At 42.6% G+C, this 21,349-nt stretch overlaps 1 protein-coding gene across 3 annotated transcripts in view; it reads left to right on the forward strand.

Annotated features, from left to right (window-relative positions):
* Positions 1-21,349, forward strand: part of LOC128014322 (N-acetyl-beta-glucosaminyl-glycoprotein 4-beta-N-acetylgalactosaminyltransferase 1) — a 158,685-nt gene that overhangs the window by 126,346 nt on the left and 10,990 nt on the right. For all 3 annotated transcript variants that reach the window (XM_052597802.1, XM_052597803.1, XM_052597801.1), the window contains 4 exons: positions 4,886-4,964; positions 14,575-14,641; positions 20,382-20,525; positions 20,721-20,830. In XM_052597802.1, the coding sequence (XP_052453762.1) occupies positions 4,886-4,964; positions 14,575-14,641; positions 20,382-20,525; positions 20,721-20,830 (400 nt within the window). The remainder of the gene's footprint in view (positions 1-4,885; positions 4,965-14,574; positions 14,642-20,381; positions 20,526-20,720; positions 20,831-21,349) is intronic.

Below are 21,349 nucleotides of genomic sequence, written 5' to 3' on the forward strand. Positions count from 1 at the left end.
CAGTGAGAATTGGCTAGTGGACTTTGCATGCTGATCCACTCCCCGTGTACATGGGTATATAAGGCGACATTGTACATCCACTCATTAGGTTGTATGCTGAGGAGTCAAGAACATGTCCCAGCAACAACAAATAGTTCAAAGTTGTGGCATGGTGAAATAACGTCTCCGTTCCCTCCGTTCCATCAGAGTACGAGGGTTTCGTACGTAACCGAGACATCCCCTATCTGTCAGTCACTACGAGTTATGTTGAATGAAAATGGGAAAACATCTCAACCTGAACACCGTCACAACCCTGTGGCGCGGCAGAAGCCATAGCGTGTCGAAACAAAAGCTACTTTAAAGTTGTAACCTTCCCAAAGCCCCAGTGCAAATTCACTGACCTTGATACCTAAGGGGACCAAATGGTGAGTACTTTGCTGCTGGTGTTCCATTCACAAAAAAAGTTTTTGAAAGGGATGTCAACCTTCAGTGAAAGATTGTCTCAAATCTTTCCTATTTGTTCTTTCAGCCTGACAGGATGATGGGGAAGAAAGCCTTGGTCGCTATGGAGACTACATCCTGCCTGTAGGGAGGTGACATGTAGAGATATTGTTATGACTGACCCAGGGGGCAGTACTACATATGGAATGGATCTTTGAGGCAGGTCCTACCTTAGAGTAGGGATGGAACAACTGCCAGAAGAGACCGACAGAGCAGGTCATTCAAGGGAAGACACATGTTTACAGAGAGGGAAACCTTACTGTGGAAGAATACATATATGGGATTACCTGTAGAGAATCAAGCCATATGAACACCTGACCAGGACCCTGGGCATGCTAACACCAGTACTTGGCAAAGCGTCAGACTGCTCCACCAAGTCTGACTGCTGGGGGGGCTGGAGGATGCTCAACCAGGGTTCGCCAACCGGGGAACTCTACTGAGAGGAAAAAGGTGCAGCAAGCGTGACATCGAGTCAGATCTTCCCGCCAATTACTTGTTCCCCAACACACAGGAAGAAACCGGCTCTGCACAAAGGTTGTAAAACCTCGCGAAGGTGTTTTGTGTCGCTCAGCCCGCAGCTTGACAGATGTCTGCCAGAGAGGTGCCACATGCCAGCACCCAGGAGAAGGCAAAACTCAGAGCCAAGGTGATGGCATCCACTATCCAGTGGGCCAACCTCTGCTTGGGGACAGCCTTCCCTTTCTGTTGACCTCCAAAGCATACAAGGAGCTGCTCAGAGCTTCTGAAGCTTTAGGTGCAGTCCACATATATGCGTAACACGGTTATGGGACACAGCAACGCCAACGTTGGATCTGGCTCCTCTGTGGGCAGTGCTTGCAGGTTCACTAACTGATCTCAGAACGGAGTGGTGGGAACCTTGGACACATATCCAGGCCCGGGGTCTCAGAACAACGTGAGAGTAGGCAGGCCCAAACACAAGGCTTACCGAAAATGCTTGGAGTTTCCTGACTCTCTTGATGGAAGAGCGAGATCTTAAGAGACAGGAACTTCAGCTCAACTGAATCAATCGGCTCAAAGGGACCCTTCTGAAGTCCAGCCAGGACAACAGAGATATCCAAAGAGGGTATCAGGAGTGTCCTAGGAGGATTCAACCACCCCTCAGGAAACTAACGATCATGCCATGCTGCCCTAGGGACCTGCTGTCCACTGCATTGTGATATGCTGTGATAGCAGCAACATACACTTTCAAGGTGGAGGGTGACAGCCTATGCTCCAATCATTCTTTTAGGAAAGAAAGCATGATCGACTCTAATCAAGCATCTCCGGGGGTCTTCTCGATGAGAAGAACACCAATTCGTAAACAGACTCCACTTTAAAGCATAGGCCTGCCTCATAGAAGGTGCTCTAGCCTGAGTGATAGTGTCATATGGTGCTCAGCCCCTGAAGAAGGACTTCCTAGGATGCGCCAGGGAGGGGCTGTCACTTGGAGCATGAGTTCTGAAAACCAGGTCTGGGAGGGCCAGAAAGGCATCCATGCACATGCCGGGACACTTATTCTAAGGGCACCCCAGCCCATGGTGGTGACACAATGCGGGGTGGTGTTAGCGCAGTGGATAAGACACATGTCTGTGGTGTGGGAGACCCGGGTTCGAATCCACTGTGAGGCACCTAAATGAATAAATGTAAATGTAAATGTACCGACTTGGGAGTGTAACAAGTGCTGAAGTGTTCACATATTAACCTATCCATGTGGTGTGACTGTGGCTGCGGATGCCATATACCCCAGGAGCCTTCGAAAATGTTTAAGTGGTACCACTGTTCCACCTCTGAAGGAACTCAGGCAGTTCAGCAATGACTGGGCACATTCGTTGGTGAGACATGCCATCATACTCAAACTTCATACCGAGATAAGAGATTCTTAGCCCAGGGGAGAGCTTGCCCTTTTCTCTGTTGACCTAAAGCCCCAACTGACTGATGTGCCGAAGCACCAAGTCCCTGTAATCGCACAACTCCTCTTGCGACCAGGCCATGATGAGCCAATCATTGACAGATCCTGATCACTTCCCATACTGGGGCAAGGGCGTTCTCTGTGATTTTCGTGAAATTATGGGCGGACAGGGAGAGCCCAAAGGAGAAGAACTTGTACTTGAACTTGCATCTGAATGAGCCTGAAGGAGGGGTAGGACAACCCAAGCCATGCTCCTAAACTCTGTACGAGTGAGACCAAAGAAACAGTCGATGTACCCACCGTGGCGGAACAGTGGCAGTTGGAAGATCACGTGAGGGCAAGATGTGCTATATGACCTCAGTCTGCTGTTGTACTGCTGAGAACTGCTTGGCACAGCTCTCGACAGTGGTGCCGCACAGGCCAGCCTGGGAGATGGGAGCGTCAAGAAAGTGCACTTTGTCAACCTATCTCATCTCGACCAGGCTGAGCCAGAGATGGTGCTTCTGGACCACCAGAGTGGACATTGATTTCCCGAGGGACTATGTCGTGACTTAAGTCATTCATAGGAGATCTTGGAACATTAGCCTGATAGCACTAAAAAAGTGAATGTCCCACCCTTCCTGCAATCGATGTCCAAAGCCACACCCCCTGAACGCATTTATGCTCACAGACCAGAATACCAGAGAAAACCTTACTACAATAGGTTACATCAGCAGTTCCCAATTCCAGTCCATGTTCCGAAGTGAAGTAAACCCATGTTTAGGGAGTAGGGAGCAATGAACATGGTGTAGAAAACATAAATTTGAACACAGTTCATTCATGTAGTTTGAAATGGTCATCTGAATCGGGTGTGTTAACTAAGCAAGACATGCAAAATATGTGCTCGAGCACTGGAATTGGGAACTGCTGGGCTACATCATGTGTCATTAAGCAGTGAGAAAACTTTAAAAGTACTATAATACCAGGAAGGAAGACCGGGTTGTTGATGTGTGTAAAGGACCGCTCTAGCTCTGTCTGCACAGTGTATGAGAATGTGCTAATGATGTATTCTGTCTGCGCGAACAGGGTGTGCAGAGGTGTGCAGATACATATGTTGACAGGCAGGTAGGAAAGCTATTTAAAATGCTTTGACCAAGCGTTTTGATTGGACGTACATTTCTTGGTCCTACGCCTTCCGCAGAATATATAAATACAGATAAAATTTAATTTAAAAAGGGGCCATCCATGACTACTTCACTTCCAGAGCAGGAACCAGAGCAGAACCCGGTTGTGAGCCACACTATACACGAGAAACCAGTTATCCACCTGCGAGCACTCAAGGCTGGGTGGTGCGTTCACCTTCTACCATTATGCTCACAGCTGCCCGGGACAGCACAGCCAACTCTAGGTATGATTCAGCAGTGGCGACAACACCCGAGGGAGGAAGCCCCACCAAATCTTCATCTACAGAGGTCAATGGCCCATCCCCCGATGCTGCAATCCCCGGCGACATGAAATGCTTTGACCGCCATAAGACAATGAAGCAGAATCACTCTGCAGCTGCAAAAGACAAGCGCGGCAGAAGGTGTAAGAGGTCTGTGGGGGGTGACCTGACGGAGACCTGACGACTGTCACTCTCAAATCTCCCAGAGCACTAGTCGGCGGTCCTCGGCTCATGGCAGAGAAACTGGGATAGGTAGTGACAGAGGGCTCTGCTCCTTTCCCTTTAAGAACAGAGAGATTTCAGCATTGCCATGGTCATGCACTCGCAGTGTGGGCACGAACCATCCACATAAACATTGTTCAGCATGCTGAGTGCCCAGACACGGAAGACAACGCTCATGGCCATTGTCAGAGGACAGGTAACGGCCATAACCAGAAGGATACAAATGAAATGGCATCTTTAAAAAGACGCAAATCGTCTGTTATTTTCTATTTTAGGAAATATGCTATTTTAGTTAAAGTGCCCAGGGGAATTGCTGAAAGAGACTCCGCCATTCGCACCATACCGCCAACCAGAACAGCTTCCCAACACACAGCAGATTAATGGCTTTGTGGAGTATAACAGCTTTTCATACAACCACTCAGCTCCGAAGCAAAAATCTAATAAGTGAATGCACGTTGTCGCCTGATATACTCATGTACATGGGAAGTGGTCAGCATGAAAAAAAAACATTAGCCAATTCTCATCAGTGTTTTCTCTTAAACTCAGAGATAATTGGGCTCCCAAATGAGACACCATATGTCATTCAAAATAACTCATAGTGACTGACCGATAGGGAACTATTTTCCAGTTATTACTATTAATAAATGTAACTTTATTGAACATTCTCCCTTTTTAAAGTATTGCTGTTGTTGCTTTTTTCTGAAAGCAATAATCCAGTTTATTTAAGCTATACTATGATGTTACAATATAGGAAATGATGAGATACAATATGATGTGATAATGCAGTAATAAAAATACAGGACGTACAAATGAAAGGTATTAAGATTTCATGTCTGTTCTTTCCTCTCCAGTCTCATGGCCTCCAGACGATACTACTTCGAGATTCTCCACAAGCAGGATGACAAAGGCTCGGATCATGTTGAAGTCGGGGTGAGTTTGAATCAGTTCAACTCAGAGCTCAGAGGTTCATAGGGGACTCTTAGAGGGATAGTTCACCCAAAAATAAAAATTGGATGTTAATCTGCTTACCCTCGGGGAATCCAAGATTTAGGTGACTTTGTTTCTTTAGTAGAACAAACCAAGATTTTTAACTGAAACTGTTGCAGTCTATCAGTCTTATAATGTAAGTGGATGGGAATCACAGCTAAAACTATACAATAAAAAAAAAACGATGGGTAAGAAACTGAACGGTATTTATATATAATTTTTTTTTTACCTCTGATTCACGCAATGTCCGAACTGTTAAAACTCTCCTGAAGGTTTCCTGTTGTGCACGTTCTTAAGCAGGCGCATGAGGAGGCTTCTTCTTTATGGCGGTTCGCAGACTTATAAGTGCATTACTGCCACCTATCTCTCAGGTGGACCATTGACACTGCTAGTTGAGATTGTAGATAGAGTGCCAAAAGTCTGCGATCTGCCATAAAGCAAGAAGAAGCAGCCGCCTCCTAACGTGCACAACAGTTAAAAATCTTGGTTTGTGTTCTACTGAAGAAACAAAGTCACCTACATCTTGGATGCCCTGAGGGAAAGCAGATAAAAATAAAAATTTAAATTTTGGATGGACTATCCCTCTAATGTGCTTCAGACTACACAGCACTTCCCAATTCAGCTTCTGTTGATCCCGTCTAAAAATGCACAATCACCAATCCTTCACTATCCGTTATCTACAGTGCAATAACAGCTGTTATTGTCTACTTTGATAAACGCTAGTATACCAGTCCTTTCAGTCTATGGGCTATTCTGACAATTGAAAATAGAGGCTAAAGAAACTGAATGGCCATATCTGCTCTCACTCACAGCTTTCGATAACAGTTGGACTGTTATCAAAAGCTGTCAGTGAAAACAGATATGACCATTCAGTTTCAGTCGGCTTGAGAGAGCCGAGAATCCTCTGAAAGCCACACGTTAAGGTTTTTAAGAGTGGGTGACCAGGTCATTCCATTTGATTTCTCTTATTTTTATTTAATTTAATTAAATTTTAGTCTTTTTTTATTTGATTACATAAATAATAAAACATTACATTACTTTTGATCACACTTTATCTTAAGGTCCAATTATCGCTATTGACAAACCATTAACTACAACTTTTACCTCAATAAGCAACTTATTGCTGCTTATTAATAGGTAGTAATGTAATTGTTAAGTTTAGGTATTGGGTAGGTTTAGAATATAGGGATGTAGGGATATAGAATATGGTCATGCAGAACATGTGCTTTATATCAACTAATAAACAACCAATATTGGCATGTTACTATGCTGCTAGTTAATTGTGAGAATAGGTGTTACCTAAATTGTATTTTATTATTTGTTTTTCTATTGTTTGTTTAGTTATCAGTACTTCCAAGAGTTCAATGTGTTGGAAAGACTTTTTTAAAGATGCTATTATAGCCTTTACTTAACATGTTCTGCGGTTTGAATAAGAAATTGATAAATAAATGTATACATTTATTATAAAATAATATTATATTCTATATGAAAATAAACATTAACAATTTTAATATTATAAAACATACATTTATGAAATTAAATTGTCAAAAAAAAAAATGCACACTTTTTTGTGGCAAATATATTTTGTGTAACCCTCTTCTAAACAGCCTTTTCTTGCCTAAATGGATCCATACTAGAACATCCAGTACTAGAAATTGACTTATTTAATATTTGCCTCTGGAATTAATTTTTAGGCGCACATTTTAAGAGGAGTACATTTTTGCATGTATTTTATTCATAACAAATGAAATATATTGTCACGGTTTTACGCTGCCTGAAGGAATACGGAGTCGAGGATAAACGGAATAAGGTTTTTAATATATCCAACACAGGGGATATCCAACATGGAGCACAGAGGTAGACACACGTAAGTAGCAAGTGTCACAAGTGAGCTGCAAGTGAGCACAAGTGAGAAGACCCGACCAAACAGAACAGAAGGGACAAGGCTTATGTACAACAGATAATTGGGGAAACACAGGTGGATGGAATCATTAAATTAACAGGGACATGGAACACATGAGGAAGATAATGGACACACCTGGGAACTAATCAAACACGGAAAGACAGAAACTGGGTCACGGGCAAAAACACATTAAATGAGTCCAGGTGTGTGACAGTACTCCCCCCTCCCGGTAGGTGCGTCCTCGCACCGTAGAAACAACAGGGGGAGGCGTAGGTGGGAACTTGGGAGGAGGTTCCGGTGGAGGACGGACTTCCAGGAGGGGGCCAGCAGACAGGGACCACAGAAGGAGGAGCCAGGGAGGAGACGACGGAGGAAGGAGCCAGGGAGGAGACAGGAGCAGGAGGAGCCAGATGGTCCACCAGAGACCAGCCAGGACGGAGATCCAAGGTGGAGTCGACGGCGGGAGGAGCCATGGTGAAGGAAGGGTCGACGACACCAGGGGGCCGACAGGCGGAGACTGCACCGGTGGGTGAGGAGCCCAAGATGGAGCAGCACAGCCGCAGAGCCAGGGGGACGTCGAGGTTCCGGAGGGCCTAGGTGGAGCAGAAGGCTCAGGCGACCAAGGCGGAGGCAGGGTCCTGGCAGACCGATGTGGAGCCGGAGCGACCGAGGATGGAGGTGGAACCGGAGGGAAGGAGGAGCCTGACAGAGCCGGAGGGATGGAGTGACGAGGTGGAACCAGAGGAGTGGAGTCCCGAGGCGGCGGATGGTCGACGACTGACCAAGGTGGAGCCGGAGGGACGAGGGAGCCCGGTGGAGCAGGTGGGATGACAGGCCACGGTGGAGACGAGGGAGCTAAGAGCCAAGGCGGAGCCGCTGGGTCGAAGGACCGAGGAGGAGTCCAGGGCTCGGAGGCTGGAGGCGGAGACAGGGCCTTAACACGCCAAGGCGGAGCTGGAGACTGGCAGTCCAGCGGCGAACCACCGCGCCCCGATGGCGCGGACTGAGGGTGAGCTGCGGGACTGACTGGCACCAGCAGGGATGGCGAGGAACTGGCTGGTCTAGGAGGAGGAGAGAGGAGAAGGATGGGAGGAAGGACAGGAGGATCAGGACTGGACGGAACCAGCGAAAGAGGAGTAGAGGGACCAGCAGGTTTGGGAGGAGGCGGGAGAGGGAGGCTGGGAGGGAATACAGGAGACACAGAAGATTCAGGGCTGGGCGGAACCAGCGGTGAAACAGAAAAATCATGGCTGGGCGGAACCAGCGGAGACACAGAAAATTCAGAGCTGGGCGGAACCAGCGGAGACACAGAAGATTCAGAGCTGGGCGGAACCAGCGGAGACACAGAAGATTCAGAGCTGGGCGGAACCAGCGGAGACACAGAAGATTCAGAGCTGGGCGGAACCAGTGGAGACACAGAAGATTCAGAGCTGGGCGGAACCAGCGGAGACACAGAAGATTCAGAGCTGGGCGGAACCAGCGGAGACACAGAAGATTCAGAGCTGGGCGGAACCAGCGGAGACACAGAAGATTCAGAGCTGGGCGGAACCAGCGGAGACACAGAAGATTCAGAGCTGGGCGGAACCAGCGGAGACACAGAAGATTCAGAGCTGGGCGGAACCAGCGGAGACACAGGAAACTCAGGGCTGGGCGGAACCAGCGGAGAAACAGAAAACTCAGGGCTGGGCGTAACCAGCGGAGAAACAGAAAACTCAGGGCTGGGCGTAACCAGCGGAGAAACAGAAAACTCAGGGCTGGGCGGAACCAGCGGAAATGGAGCAGAGGAAATGACTGGAGGAGGTAGGAGTGGGAGACTGAGAGGGTATACAGGGGAATCAGGGCTGGACGGAACCAGCGGGGAAACAGGAAAATTAGGGATTACCTCCATAGACCAGTCCATCAGATCCAGAACTTGCTCCATATGACTTTCAGAGACTGTATACAGCTCACCCTCAGTCGCAGGAGTGTGGGCAGGGCTTTCCTCCACGCCCTCGATCTCCACGAGGACTCCCACGATGCACGGTGTTGCCGGCTCACACACCTGGTCAGTCGTGCTCTCGAGATCCTGTTCCCTGACAGTGGATGGCTCGGGCTCTGCGGCTGCGGTGGGCTCTGGCTCCGTGCGGCGTGATGGTGGCTGGCTGGTCTCTGGGACGGGAGTGGGGCTGGCGAGGTCCTCTATGGGGCAGACGGTGAGAGGTGACCCATTTCTCGCCAGAGTCCACTCCACGTATGCGGCGAAATCCTCTCGAGGACCATCTTCGGACGACAACGCTCTGCATTTGGAGTTCAGGCTGGTGTTGTAGAAGGTGCAGAGCGCGCCGTCCGGGTAGCTGGTGGCATTAGCTAATAAGGAAAACTGTCTGGTATGGTCCTCGAGAGAACGTCCTTCCTGCTTCAGCAGGAGGATGAGGAATTCGGGACGATAGAGGGGATCCATAGACACTAAGAAACGAAAAGACTGTGAAAAAACAAAAGCAAAACGGAGGGAAGAACACGCAGTTTTCTATTTTCTCCTTTAGGTCGGGTCTTCTGTCACGGTTTTACGCTGCCTGAAGGAATACGGAGTCGAGGATAAACGGAATAAGGTTTTTAATATATCCAACACAGGGGATATCCAACATGGAGCACAGAGGTAGACACACGTAAGTAGCAAGTGTCACAAGTGAGCTGCAAGTGAGCACAAGTGAGAAGACCCGACCAAACAGAACAGAAGGGACAAGGCTTATGTACAACAGATAATTGGGGAAACACAGGTGGATGGAATCATTAAATTAACAGGGACATGGAACACATGAGGAAGATAATGGACACACCTGGGAACTAATCAAACACGGAAAGACAGAAACTGGGTCACGGGCAAAAACACATTAAATGAGTCCAGGTGTGTGACATATATATATATATATATATATATATATATATATATATATATATGTGTGTAAAAAATATATTTTTACAAAATCCTAAAAAAACATCCATTTATGCTCCAGTCCATTTTTCTTCCTTCATTTTTACAACTGTACTAAACCTTTCAGTTTATTACATCAAGCATTGCACTTGTCTTCTGGCAGTTGCTGGACCTTTTAGAGGTGATATATTCACTGTGCTTCACCTCACTCTTTGTTTTAGTAAAATCACAGAATAAAATGCAACCAAATGTGCCTTGTTTCTGATATCCATTAATATGCAGTAGGAATCTTTGTTTATTGTATTTGGACAAGTACTGCCTGTCTCTGCCTATCACTCTCTCTGACCAGATGGCTCCTCCTACCTCAATGAATTCAAGCGGGGTACTGTGATAGGTTGCTAGATATTACTTAGTCAACTGGAAATGATATTATTGGAAAATGGAAGCTTTCATGAACAGAAGAAACTAAGCAAAGTACCGAGTGCTGGGACACATGGTGCGTAAAAGTTGCTGACACTCTGCTGATTCCACCTGAAGAGCTCCAGACTTCCACATGCATTGATAAGCTTAAAATCTGTGGTGGGAGCTTCATGGAATGGGTTTCCATGGGCAAGCCGCTGCACGCAAGCCTCACATCACCAAGTAATCATAGGGCTCTAGATAAGGTCGTTTTTCAGGGGTTGGTCTGGCCCTCTTACTTCCAGTGGAGGGAAAACTTGATGCTTCAGCACACTGATACATTTTGGACAATGCTATGCATTCAACTTTTTGGGAATAGTTTGTGGAAGGCCTTTTCTCTATTCCAATGTGACTTTGACCCAGTGCTCGAAGCAAGGTCCATAAAGCCATGGTTGGATGAGTTTGGTGTGGAAGATCTTGACTTGCTCGGGCAGAGTTTTGACCTCAACCCCATCCAAAACCTTTGGGATAAACTGAAACAAAGACTATACGTCAGGCATTCTCATCCCTGTACTGGATGAATGGGCAATAATTACGCCCCAAAATCTCATGGAAGTCTTCTCAGAATAGTGAAATCTGTTATAACTGCATAGGGGAGACCAACAATGTAAATAGGTATTCATGAAAATATACACCTGGCTTTATATTTTAGGAATCTAGAATTCTGCAAACCCTGTCAATGAATACACAAACCGTCTGCATCAGCCTACTGATATTAGTTAGTACCAAAAAGGAAAAAAGCTATTTATCCCCACTAATTATATAGACAATGCTGTAAGTATGTGAGGGCAAATATAAATAGTTCATAAAAAGATGTGCACAGCCTTCTGTTGTTTTAGAAAGAAGCAGAACAAACATGGTAAATTAAATGAACGTCATCACATTATCATCACAAACGCCAAAGATAACAATTACAGCCCCCTTTTGTGAAGCCATCAGCAAGCATCGTTCTGTATCACACGCTCTGCAGGAGAGAGAGAGATAGAAAGAGTGTTTCAAACTACTTTAGGTTTGATTTAGCTGCAGCTGGCTGCTCCTCATTTCACTAAAAGCATTGAGCAAATACAAAAAAGAGCCTCCAAATGACATTTTCAGAATATATTTCCTGACTTTGACCGTCTGCTCTGGACTGAGGTGAGGGTGATGGAGCTTCTGAGAAAAGATCTTGAGCTGAGTCGCTCGGTGAGCTTATGAGGAAAAAATATTTTATCAAAAACAGTAACTTTTCCATAAAACAATTGTTCTCAGAAGCACAAAATTGTTTATAATTAAAGTTGGTGCAATAGAGTAAGTTAACAATGTAACGGTGACTAAAAGAAAAAGATTATTAATATTTTTGTAGTTGCAGTGTTAAAAAATAATAATAATAATAATATTATATAAAAATATATAAAAAAATATTTATTGACAACTAATTTTGGGGAAGATGCATTCCACTGTGAGGTCATGGGTGTGGTGCTTGCTATTTTTATATATTCTAATATTTATTTGGTAAATATTGTAAATGGAAAAACAAAATATAAGCGATTTCTGAATATATTTTATTAGCAGTAAATGTCATCTCATACAGCAGTTGTTGCTGGAAGACATGCATCGAATAAAAATAGAGCTGTTAAAGAAAACTCAAATTTACTGAAAATGTCCTCACCCTAAATCCATCAAAGATGTAGATGAGTTTGTTTCTTCATCAGATTTGGAGAAATGTAGAAGTGCATCACTTGTTCACCAATGCATCCTCTGTAGTGAATGGGTGCCGTCAGAATGAGAGTCCAGACAGCTGATTAAAACATCACAATGATCCACAAGTAATCCACACAACTCCAGTCCATCAGTTAATGACGTGTGAAGTGAAAAGCTGTGTGTTTGTAAAAAAAAACACTCTCATTTTGACGGCACCCATTCATTGGTGAGCAAGTGCTGCAATGCTACATTTCTCCAAATCAGATGAAGAAGCCAACTCATCTACATCTTGGATGAACTGAGGGTGAGTCAATTTTGCAAATATAAATTTACGGGTGAACTATTTCTTTCATTTTAAGACATTAAAAACAGCATTGTTTTGAGTATGAATTGAAATTCCCAGCAATTCAACTTTGTCAGAACGTTTGATAGAGAAACCACATTATAAAACTCTTACGTGACTGTACACATTTGCCAGACACAGAGCATAATAAAATACTGTCAGCCACACTTGCACTTTTCTGACTGTGTGTTGCATTTTGTTGTTTTCCCTCTTGTATTGATTTCCGTCTCTTCACACTGAATGCTTCAGGCCACTGAACTGGACTTCTGTTTCACTGAAGAAATGTCATCAGAGACATGAGACGTGAAGACAGGCACAACTAATTCAAAGCACACACATTTCTTTAGCTTTCTCAATGGGGACATATCACAATTTATATTAAATATTAGCTCCTCGTGATTACAATACACTATTCCTTAACCCTACTGAATGGCTGTTGTTTGCATTTGAAGATATTGTTGCATAACAATTGGTCAAAACCTGATACACACACACACACACAAATACAAAACCTTTTATAGTTATTCTCTGGCACAACACATTTTTCTTTTCATGCACTTTCTCTTTCTGTCTCTTTCTTGACCTCTGGGTCAAGAAAATAAAGAAATTATCTTTTAAAAAAATAATAATATTTTATTTATTTAAGACAATACATTAACAATTATAATTATGAATTAAGTATTTTTACTAATTTGATACATTTTTCTTTTTTATCATTATCATGATGCAAAAGTTCATTAATAAATTTTAAAATTAAAATTTAGTCATTATATATTCATATATAATGGTCCTATTGTTGAACTGCTTTTAATTTTATCATTTAATTTAATGTTGACTTTAAAATGAAAAATAATGAAATAATGAATATCCGGATAATGATATTTCAGGGTAAAGTTTAAGGGTAAAATGAGCTTAATGTGTGTGTTTGGCTGTAGAAAATGGCCCGTCTCTCCTCATTACAGCGAGCATAAGCAGAAGTGACATGGTAATTGCACGGCGTCATTAAAAGAATTGTAGCTTGTCTGATGGCTTGTAAGTGTGCAGCTGAAGAAGCTACTGTTGATGTGAGTGTGTCTCTCATTTCCTGCTGCATGTTGTCTTGTGATTGGACGGGTGAATCTATTTCGTGAGGGTGACCTTGCTTGAAATAAAGACAAATAGCAATGCAGGAAATCCCTCCATCTCTTATAGTTCCATTCATTGGTCATCAATAAAAATACAAAAAAATTCGCAATCAATACAGGAATAAAGGATTCCAAAAAAAGACGACTTTTCAACATGTCCTAAATAGGATTAATGTGATAAATTGACAAGCAATTCCATCTCTTTTATGCTAATCAGAGTTTCTAGCCGTAGCTCCAAGTGTAATGATATTTTATCGGTTGCGCAACATTTCCAAATTGAGATCAGAAACTTGCCATCACATCTGATTAAGGCACAGTTGCTACACCATTTCAAAACTTTAATCAGACCTGTCGGCACTAAAGGGTTTGATGAGATGTCCGTCGTTAACAGGTGATTTCGTCACTTTGTGCAATACTTTTTCCACAACTTAGTGTCTCATTACTACACAGTTTCTTTTCAGTCTATTGTTGGCAGACTTTTGACTTTTGGTTCTTGTCAGCAGTATCTCCGCCCTGATAAGCATTGAATCAATGACAGGTTTTCTGTTGTAACATCGCGCAAGTTAAATAAGAGGCTGACATCTAATTGAAAAGACTAATAATAAGATAAGATTCACATTAATCAGATTTTGTTTTAAAAGTTTGCTGAAATAAATACCGGAAAATATCGATTTGCGGCTTTTGAGAACCGATATCGAATCAACGTCATTAATAAAAACAGGTTTAGAACGACATGACAGTGAGTAATTAATGACATAATTTTTATTTTTAGGTGAACTATCCCTTTAGGCAAAAGGATGAAAAAGTACTGTCTCAAGCATATCCTACAAAATTCTAGAATGTCTTTCAATTGATTTAATAGCGTGAACCATTCATCAGCTGATTGTTTCTCAATAGCACTTGTTGTGTTCAATTGCTACCCAAACACAACACTATTTCCTGGTAGACTGATGAAAACCTATGTGCCCTGATTCCTAAAAATTGCTAGAACTGTCAAGTCCAACCAAATCTTGCTGGTTTCTTTGCAATATGCTTCATGCAGTCTAAGGATGGTCTGTTGGCCAACCGTGGCCATGCCACATGAGGCTTGAGACTAGTTTCTCTCTAAATGTCTCTCTTTGTCTCTATTACAGTGGCGCCCTTTCCTGCCAGGACTCAAGTACGAGGTCATCGATTCTGCCTACATCTCCTTGTATACAGGTAACCCTCCCTCTCTTACCAACTCCACCAATTTCAAAACTCACCCGCGCTGACCAGCCATCGTACTGCCACCACGCCATCATGGTTTGAGTGGCTTGATGCTGGAGAGTTTGAACTTCAGTTTTTTATGTTATTCTCTGAGGTGCTTGAGAGCTTTCGGTGTGAACGGTTTATGAAACAGACCGTGCCTCCGAGAGTTTTCAAGAAGGAAGAAAGTGGCTTTTTCGGGATCATTGAGATTGATGACAGTGACTGCTTCTGCCAGATGCTGTTTCCAACCGCTGGGCTTTGTGCAGGGATTGGTGCAGTGTGTCCCATAGGACTTAAAATGACTAGATGTATTAGCTGCATTACAGTTTAAAGTTGGTTTCCGTGCCCTAAAGTTGAGTGCGCAAAGATTTTAATAGCTTCCTACAGAGTTCGCTACAAAATTGATGAGTTTAGTGGACATAATTTGCTTTTAACACTTTTTGGTGTTAGTGCCCTGAGGTGAAGCAAAATTGAAAATGTGCTTAGAGCTGCTGTGACATGAAGAGAGAAAGGACACGGGGAAAAGAGCAAGGTTATAAAGACTCTGTTGGCTCTTGCGTGCTCTTAAAGCGAGATCAGGCATGCAGTGCTAACATCCTTAGCTTGCAGACTGTTGCCATAGTGATGATGCTGACCTTCACAGATAGCCTTTTGGAAGTGTCTTCAGTACAAATGCCACCTTGAAACACAATGGCGCTTATCTGTTTTCAGCTATTTCACAGCGCACACATCCCTTATAGAGTTCAAGATGGAAGGAAGAATTGCAAATTTAATCTCCATTAAATTTAAATGGTTTCTTCTAGAAAGCAATGACATTAATTAGGTAGCAAAGTAGAAGAATATTGCTTTTAAGTGCTCTCCTGAGAAAAAAAAGACCTGAATAATCTAACCTCTATTCTTGAATTTCCTAAGACATCTCCCCAATGTCTCAGTATGAACTATTCGTCCATTCTGCAAACCAGTGGTTCCTTACCACTTTCCTTCAGTACCCCAACTCTGCACATTTTGCGTGTCTTATTTATCCGTCACACCCATTCTTGGAGTTTCTGCTAATGAGCTGATGAGTTGAATCAGGAGGGATACATGCAAAATGTGCAGTGCTGGGGGAACTCAAGGAATGTGTTTGGGGACCACTGCTCCAAACGATTTGTCCTATGTACGGCTGTGATCAAAATAAAAAATCAACGTTGAATTTCCAATTTTCTTCATTATATGCCAAACCCTGTTTAACTGGCAGAATTCCTCCAATTTTCATTGGGATTGCTAGATGGCAGGCTGCTCTGGGGTGACTGAAATTCTGTGACAGGAGGTTGTCCAGATAAAGGCCGAAGGGATGACCCTTTCAGTAACTGCAAGAGAAGTTGGTCACTCCAAATCTGTGATTTCTCGAATATTGCAGGTTTACAGTGACACTAATTCAAGTCGCCCAAAACGGCTGGTTGTCTATGTTAGACAACTGCACGAGAAGACAGGATAATGCTGAGACACTCAGTGGGGAGTAGGTTCAGCACTGCAGCTGGGATTGCTTGCCAGTTCAGTGCTGAATAGTATAAGGATCTCTCTCAAAATGTTTAAGAGAATTTGGACTGAAAGCCCACTCTGCAGTGACCAAGCTCTTATCAGAACAACGAATCAAAAGGCTAGACTCACCTTTGTGGAGGAGCGTGTCGTGTGGAGAGAGGAGAACTGGTGCAAAGTTCACTTCAGTGAAATAATACTGAAATAATGAAATGGCTGATCCAGAGTCCTGATATAAACCTGATCTGAAAATCTCTGGAAAATCCTTGGCAACAAAGTTATACCCAAGAAACCCACTACAGCTACCAAACAATGGAAGAATGGCCCAAGATCACACCGGCACAGTGTGAGAGACTAGTGATGTCCTGAGGACGCAGTGTGCTGAAGTCATTCAGAGCAAGGGCCTCTACAATTAAAAATGCTCCGAAATTGTTGTTGTATTCTTCTTTTGTGCAACAGTGGTTACTGTTCTCTAATATTGATCACTATTGTCACAAAATAAAGGTTTTTGGTTATTTTGTCAAACATGTTAGTAGAACAGTGGTATACCTAGAGCTAATATTACTTCAAAGTTTGAGTGATGAAGATTAACAATATTGTTCTCTAATTTTTGATATCCACTGTAAGGTCGCAAAGCTGGAGCCTATTCCAGTATCTCAGTCCAAAGCAATGGAAACAGATGGATGGCCAGTTCAATATGAACGAATTTATCATAAAATTAATTTATGCTAGCCACAATACTCTAAACTTAAAACCAGTTGTCTTCATTAGTGTCCCTTTTTATTTATGCTTTGGAATTTTACAAGAAAGGAAGGATGCTTCAAAGAAAGCTTTTGAGCTATAAAAGGTACCATCTGAGCAATAACATTTTATCCTCAATGTTAAAACTTTCTATAAACTATTAATGTGAGTCTCTTTTCTTTTTACACGTTTAGTTCTTCAGGGACAAAGCTGTTGGAAGCAAAGGTTTGTGGTGAATGTGTCTCTAGGCAACACGACTGGTAAAAGCCATCAGTCGTCCTAAAAGACTCCGAGTTACGCTTGAATGCCTCGTGTGAAAAATTGAGTTCTGACAAGGGCTTTCTTGCATCGAGTGTCAAATACTATGAAATGAATTCCCTTCAGAATTGTGATTGTATTGTGCATTGTACAAGGCTTTTCATATGCAACATAATGAAGAACCCCATTCATATAGTTTGCAGTGACAGCAGGGTTTGATATGATTAGGGGGTAGACTGGGGCTGATAACCAAAGGGTTGTAGGTGTAAGACCCATGAGACATTTGATGCATGAAAAAGAACAATTAAATCATGCCGCAAAAATACAGCATGCCACCACTGGTTATTATCAGTGCCACATTTGCATGTGTGAGAAACGTATATTTTGAACACCTTGTTCTGTTGTTGTGTGCTAAAATAGCCCAAGGCCTGAATGGAAAGTTCTTGTTTGGTACGTTGGTGGCATTGTAATGTTAAATACTAGACTGTGTTCCCTTTCTTTTTGGTTCTTGTTTGAGTTGAGCTGCTAGCTAGCATCTTTGACCGTCATGTGAACTCCATTTGAACATAACACAGAGCTTAAGCACTTCACAGTGTTCGTCTCACACACATTAAAGTGCAGTGTGTGACGGCAGCCACCTCTGCTCTCTCTTGGGTTTCAAGCACACATCAAAGCCTGTCTCATCTGCATGGAAGGGCTCTGTGGTCCTCGCCGTTTGAAGGGTGGCACCGGCATTTGTCACCCAGACATTCAGGTGTATCTGATGTGGAGTGACCCACATATTAGCAAGGCATGACATTGAACTTAAGCAGCCAGATACTCTGCACATAGGCATAGGTAAATCTGTCAATGGAGTCCTAAAATGGTTGGCAAGTGGATTGTTACAGTGTTCTTCAAGGGCACTAGGATGCTGATAAACAGTTGCAAGGGAGTTCTGGGTGTTTACTAGGGCATGGTTAGGCAGTTGCTAGGGTGGTGGTAAGTTGTTTCTAGAGTGTTATGGGTGGTGGTTTGGACATTGTTTAATGATGGTTCAGGTGTTCTGTGTGGCTCCTGTGGTTGTTGATAGGCAGTTGCCAGTGGGTCTTGAGTGACTGCTAGGGTGCTGTCAGAATGATGCTTGGGAGTTATGGGTGGTTGCTATGTCGTCACAGATCTAGATCTTTCTATGATGTTGTAATGCAGTGACTATGGGGGCTAGCTAAGAAGTCACTAGGGTGTTGTTAGATGGTGTTTGCTAGGCCATTTTTATTACTAGTAGGGCTGCACGTTCAATTGAAATGGAATCAATTAGACAGAAGATTTTCATGCTCATCTTTCAGTGAAGCACAGTTCTGTGATCAGCAGTCCATCCGGAGGCCAGAGGGCGCTCTCGCGCTGAAACTCCAAATACGCCACGCGGTAGAAACCCGGGAAACGCCGTAGCTGGATAAACAGAAGATTTAACTGCTTTTATTGATTCGACGTGACTAATAAACACACGATTATGACAATATATATTTCATCCGAGTTATTATTATTATAATTTTAATTAAAATAAAGTATATTTATAATGTAATGCCTTTATCACTGCTTAGAATACTATGAAGTAAGTAGCATGCCTTATTATGTGTAAGGAGCCACGTAATCTCACAGAAGGATTTATTTCAAACACTCGATTTGGATGCTGTGAAGTGAGTTTGGAGTAAAAATGTTATTAAATGTGGTATATTCACATGCTTTCAGTTGGAACAGCATTTACTATATAGAGCCATAGTTCATTGAGAAGCTACGCAAACAGCTTTCATTATCAAGTTACACAAAAAAAGCACAAAAAAAATTGCAGATGATATTGTTGTGCGATTATGAAATTAAATAAATCGTGCCCTTTCTTTGATTTCATAATCGCGCAATAATATTGTCAGCAATTTTTGTGTGTGTGTGTAACTTGTTAGTGAACTACGGCTCTGTGTAGTAAAGGCTACTTCATCTGAAAGCATGTGATGATGATTTAATAACAAACTGCGCATGACCATTGCATTCAATTAATTGGGCAGCTCTAGTTGCTAGAGTTTTCTGGAAGTTGATAGGCACTTGTCAGGGTGTTCTGAGTGTTTATTATGTTGTTAGGCGTTAGGTAGGGCATTATGGGTAGTTTCTTGGGTTGTTGAAGTTGCTGTTGGGTGATTGTTAATGTGTACAACAGTTAAGGTCAAAAGTTTACATCCCCCTTTCATAATCTGCAAAATGTTCATTATTTTGCTGAAATAAAAGGGATCATGCATGTTATTAATTATTTAGTACTGATCTGAATAAGATACTTCACATAAAATATACATTACAGTCGACAACAGAAAATAATAGTTGAATCTATAAAAATGGCCCTGTTCAAAAGTTTACATCCCCTTGATCTTGTTACCTGAATGATCTACAGCTGAATTTTTTTTTTTTTTAGTTTGTGAGTCCCTTGTTTGTCATGAACAGTTAAACTGGGATTGTTAGCCACTTGTTGTGGATTTCTGGGGGTAGCTAAGAAGTTGTTAGACTGGGATGTTGTTAGATGGTTGCTAATGTTTTCCTGGTGGTTCCTGAGGCGTGTTAGGCATTCGCTAAGCATTCAAATGTTGATAGGCACATACCAGTGTGTTCTGGGTGTTTTATGGTGTTACTGGGGTACTATGAGTGGTGTTGTCAAAAAAAAAAAAAAAAAACATTAATAAATTATGTTATGAAATAAAAATAAAAAAAAAGTCGATTTCCTGCTAACATCTGAGGGCTGTTGACCCAATTCTTGAACACTGCTGATTATCATAGTCAAATCTGTTGAGCATGTGATCACATTGGCCAATCAGTAGTGTTTAGGAATTGGCTCAACAGGGCTCAAATGTTAGCGGGAAATGGACGTTTTTAAAACCGACTGGTACCGAAGTCAGTACTTTTGACAACATAAGGTATGCCTGTTGTGTTTTAGCTGGGAGTTGTTAAACAGTTGACAGGGCCTTACTTGGCCAAGTCAAAAATCCCTTCCGTGCTTCTTTATGATATTCTGATTTCTAGATATAACTTAGTCCCCTACTTCAGTTTCATTAGAAATTCTTTGTGCTGTAAATTCTGCTTTATTTTTCCTTTTACAGTCCTTCTGTGCACTGACTGTTCATAAACAATGGCTTCCCATCTCCATTAACATTTATCCCTTCTTCTTTCTTTGTGAAAGATGAGAGCAGTTTGAAGATGAACCATGTGGATCACATTCCTCAGACACTGGCCAGCCATGGGCCTGTCCCAGCAGTGACCCACACCCGCAGCAAACACGGTGCCGATATGCTGCAACCAGACCCGCGCGACACCTTCTTCAACAGTAAGCCTCTATCCGTCTGTTCAGGTCCACTTTATAGTCCCTTTTTATTTGTTTCCTCTGTCTCTCTTTTGCTATTGGATCTACTGAAATAGTTCTTCATTTTGTGTTCCTTAGTGACAAATAATGTTTGAAAGGACAATTTGATAATCTGCTTCTGGTAATATTAAACTGTCTTTCTCACAATACTCTCCATAGTTCCCATGATTGACCCCTCTCATCTTGAAAATGTGTTGCCCACCTGTCTCTACTCGCCAACATATGTGGTCAAAGACTTCCCTATCGCACGCTATCAAGGCCTACAGTTTGTGAGTCTAACAAACATATATTTCTGCACACATTTTGCAAAATAGTGCAACAGAAAATGCCTTTTGAGTAACACTTGCACCTGTTGCCGTATTGACTTGCTGCTGCAGTGTACTAAAACTTCCTGTGTGATTACTGCCCCCTTTTGGCTGACAAAAGTAATTACAGGCATACCGTAAAAGCCAATCAAAAGCAGAAAAACAATTAAGATTAAGGTGAGAGCATCAAATGAAGAAACATTTGGACTTCACAATGCTACATTTTTTTTTTACTTATTATGTGTAATTTGAATACTATAGGTAAAGATATGATACATAACGTCAGTTTCCTGAGATTTGTCACAATATTTAAATGCTATATTGTTGCATACTTTCACATTATTTTTCAAAGGATTTGTAGGCAGCTTGCAGTACAGCATATACTAGACAATAGGCTTTTATCTAGTATTCACAGAGATATTCTACTGTTCAGTGGTGAACTACTGACATGCCAAGTGAATTAATAGGGTTGTCATATCTGGT

Source organism: Carassius gibelio, chromosome B25, assembly GCF_023724105.1.
Source record: "Carassius gibelio isolate Cgi1373 ecotype wild population from Czech Republic chromosome B25, carGib1.2-hapl.c, whole genome shotgun sequence".
NCBI classification, from domain to species: domain Eukaryota; kingdom Metazoa; phylum Chordata; class Actinopteri; order Cypriniformes; family Cyprinidae; genus Carassius; species Carassius gibelio.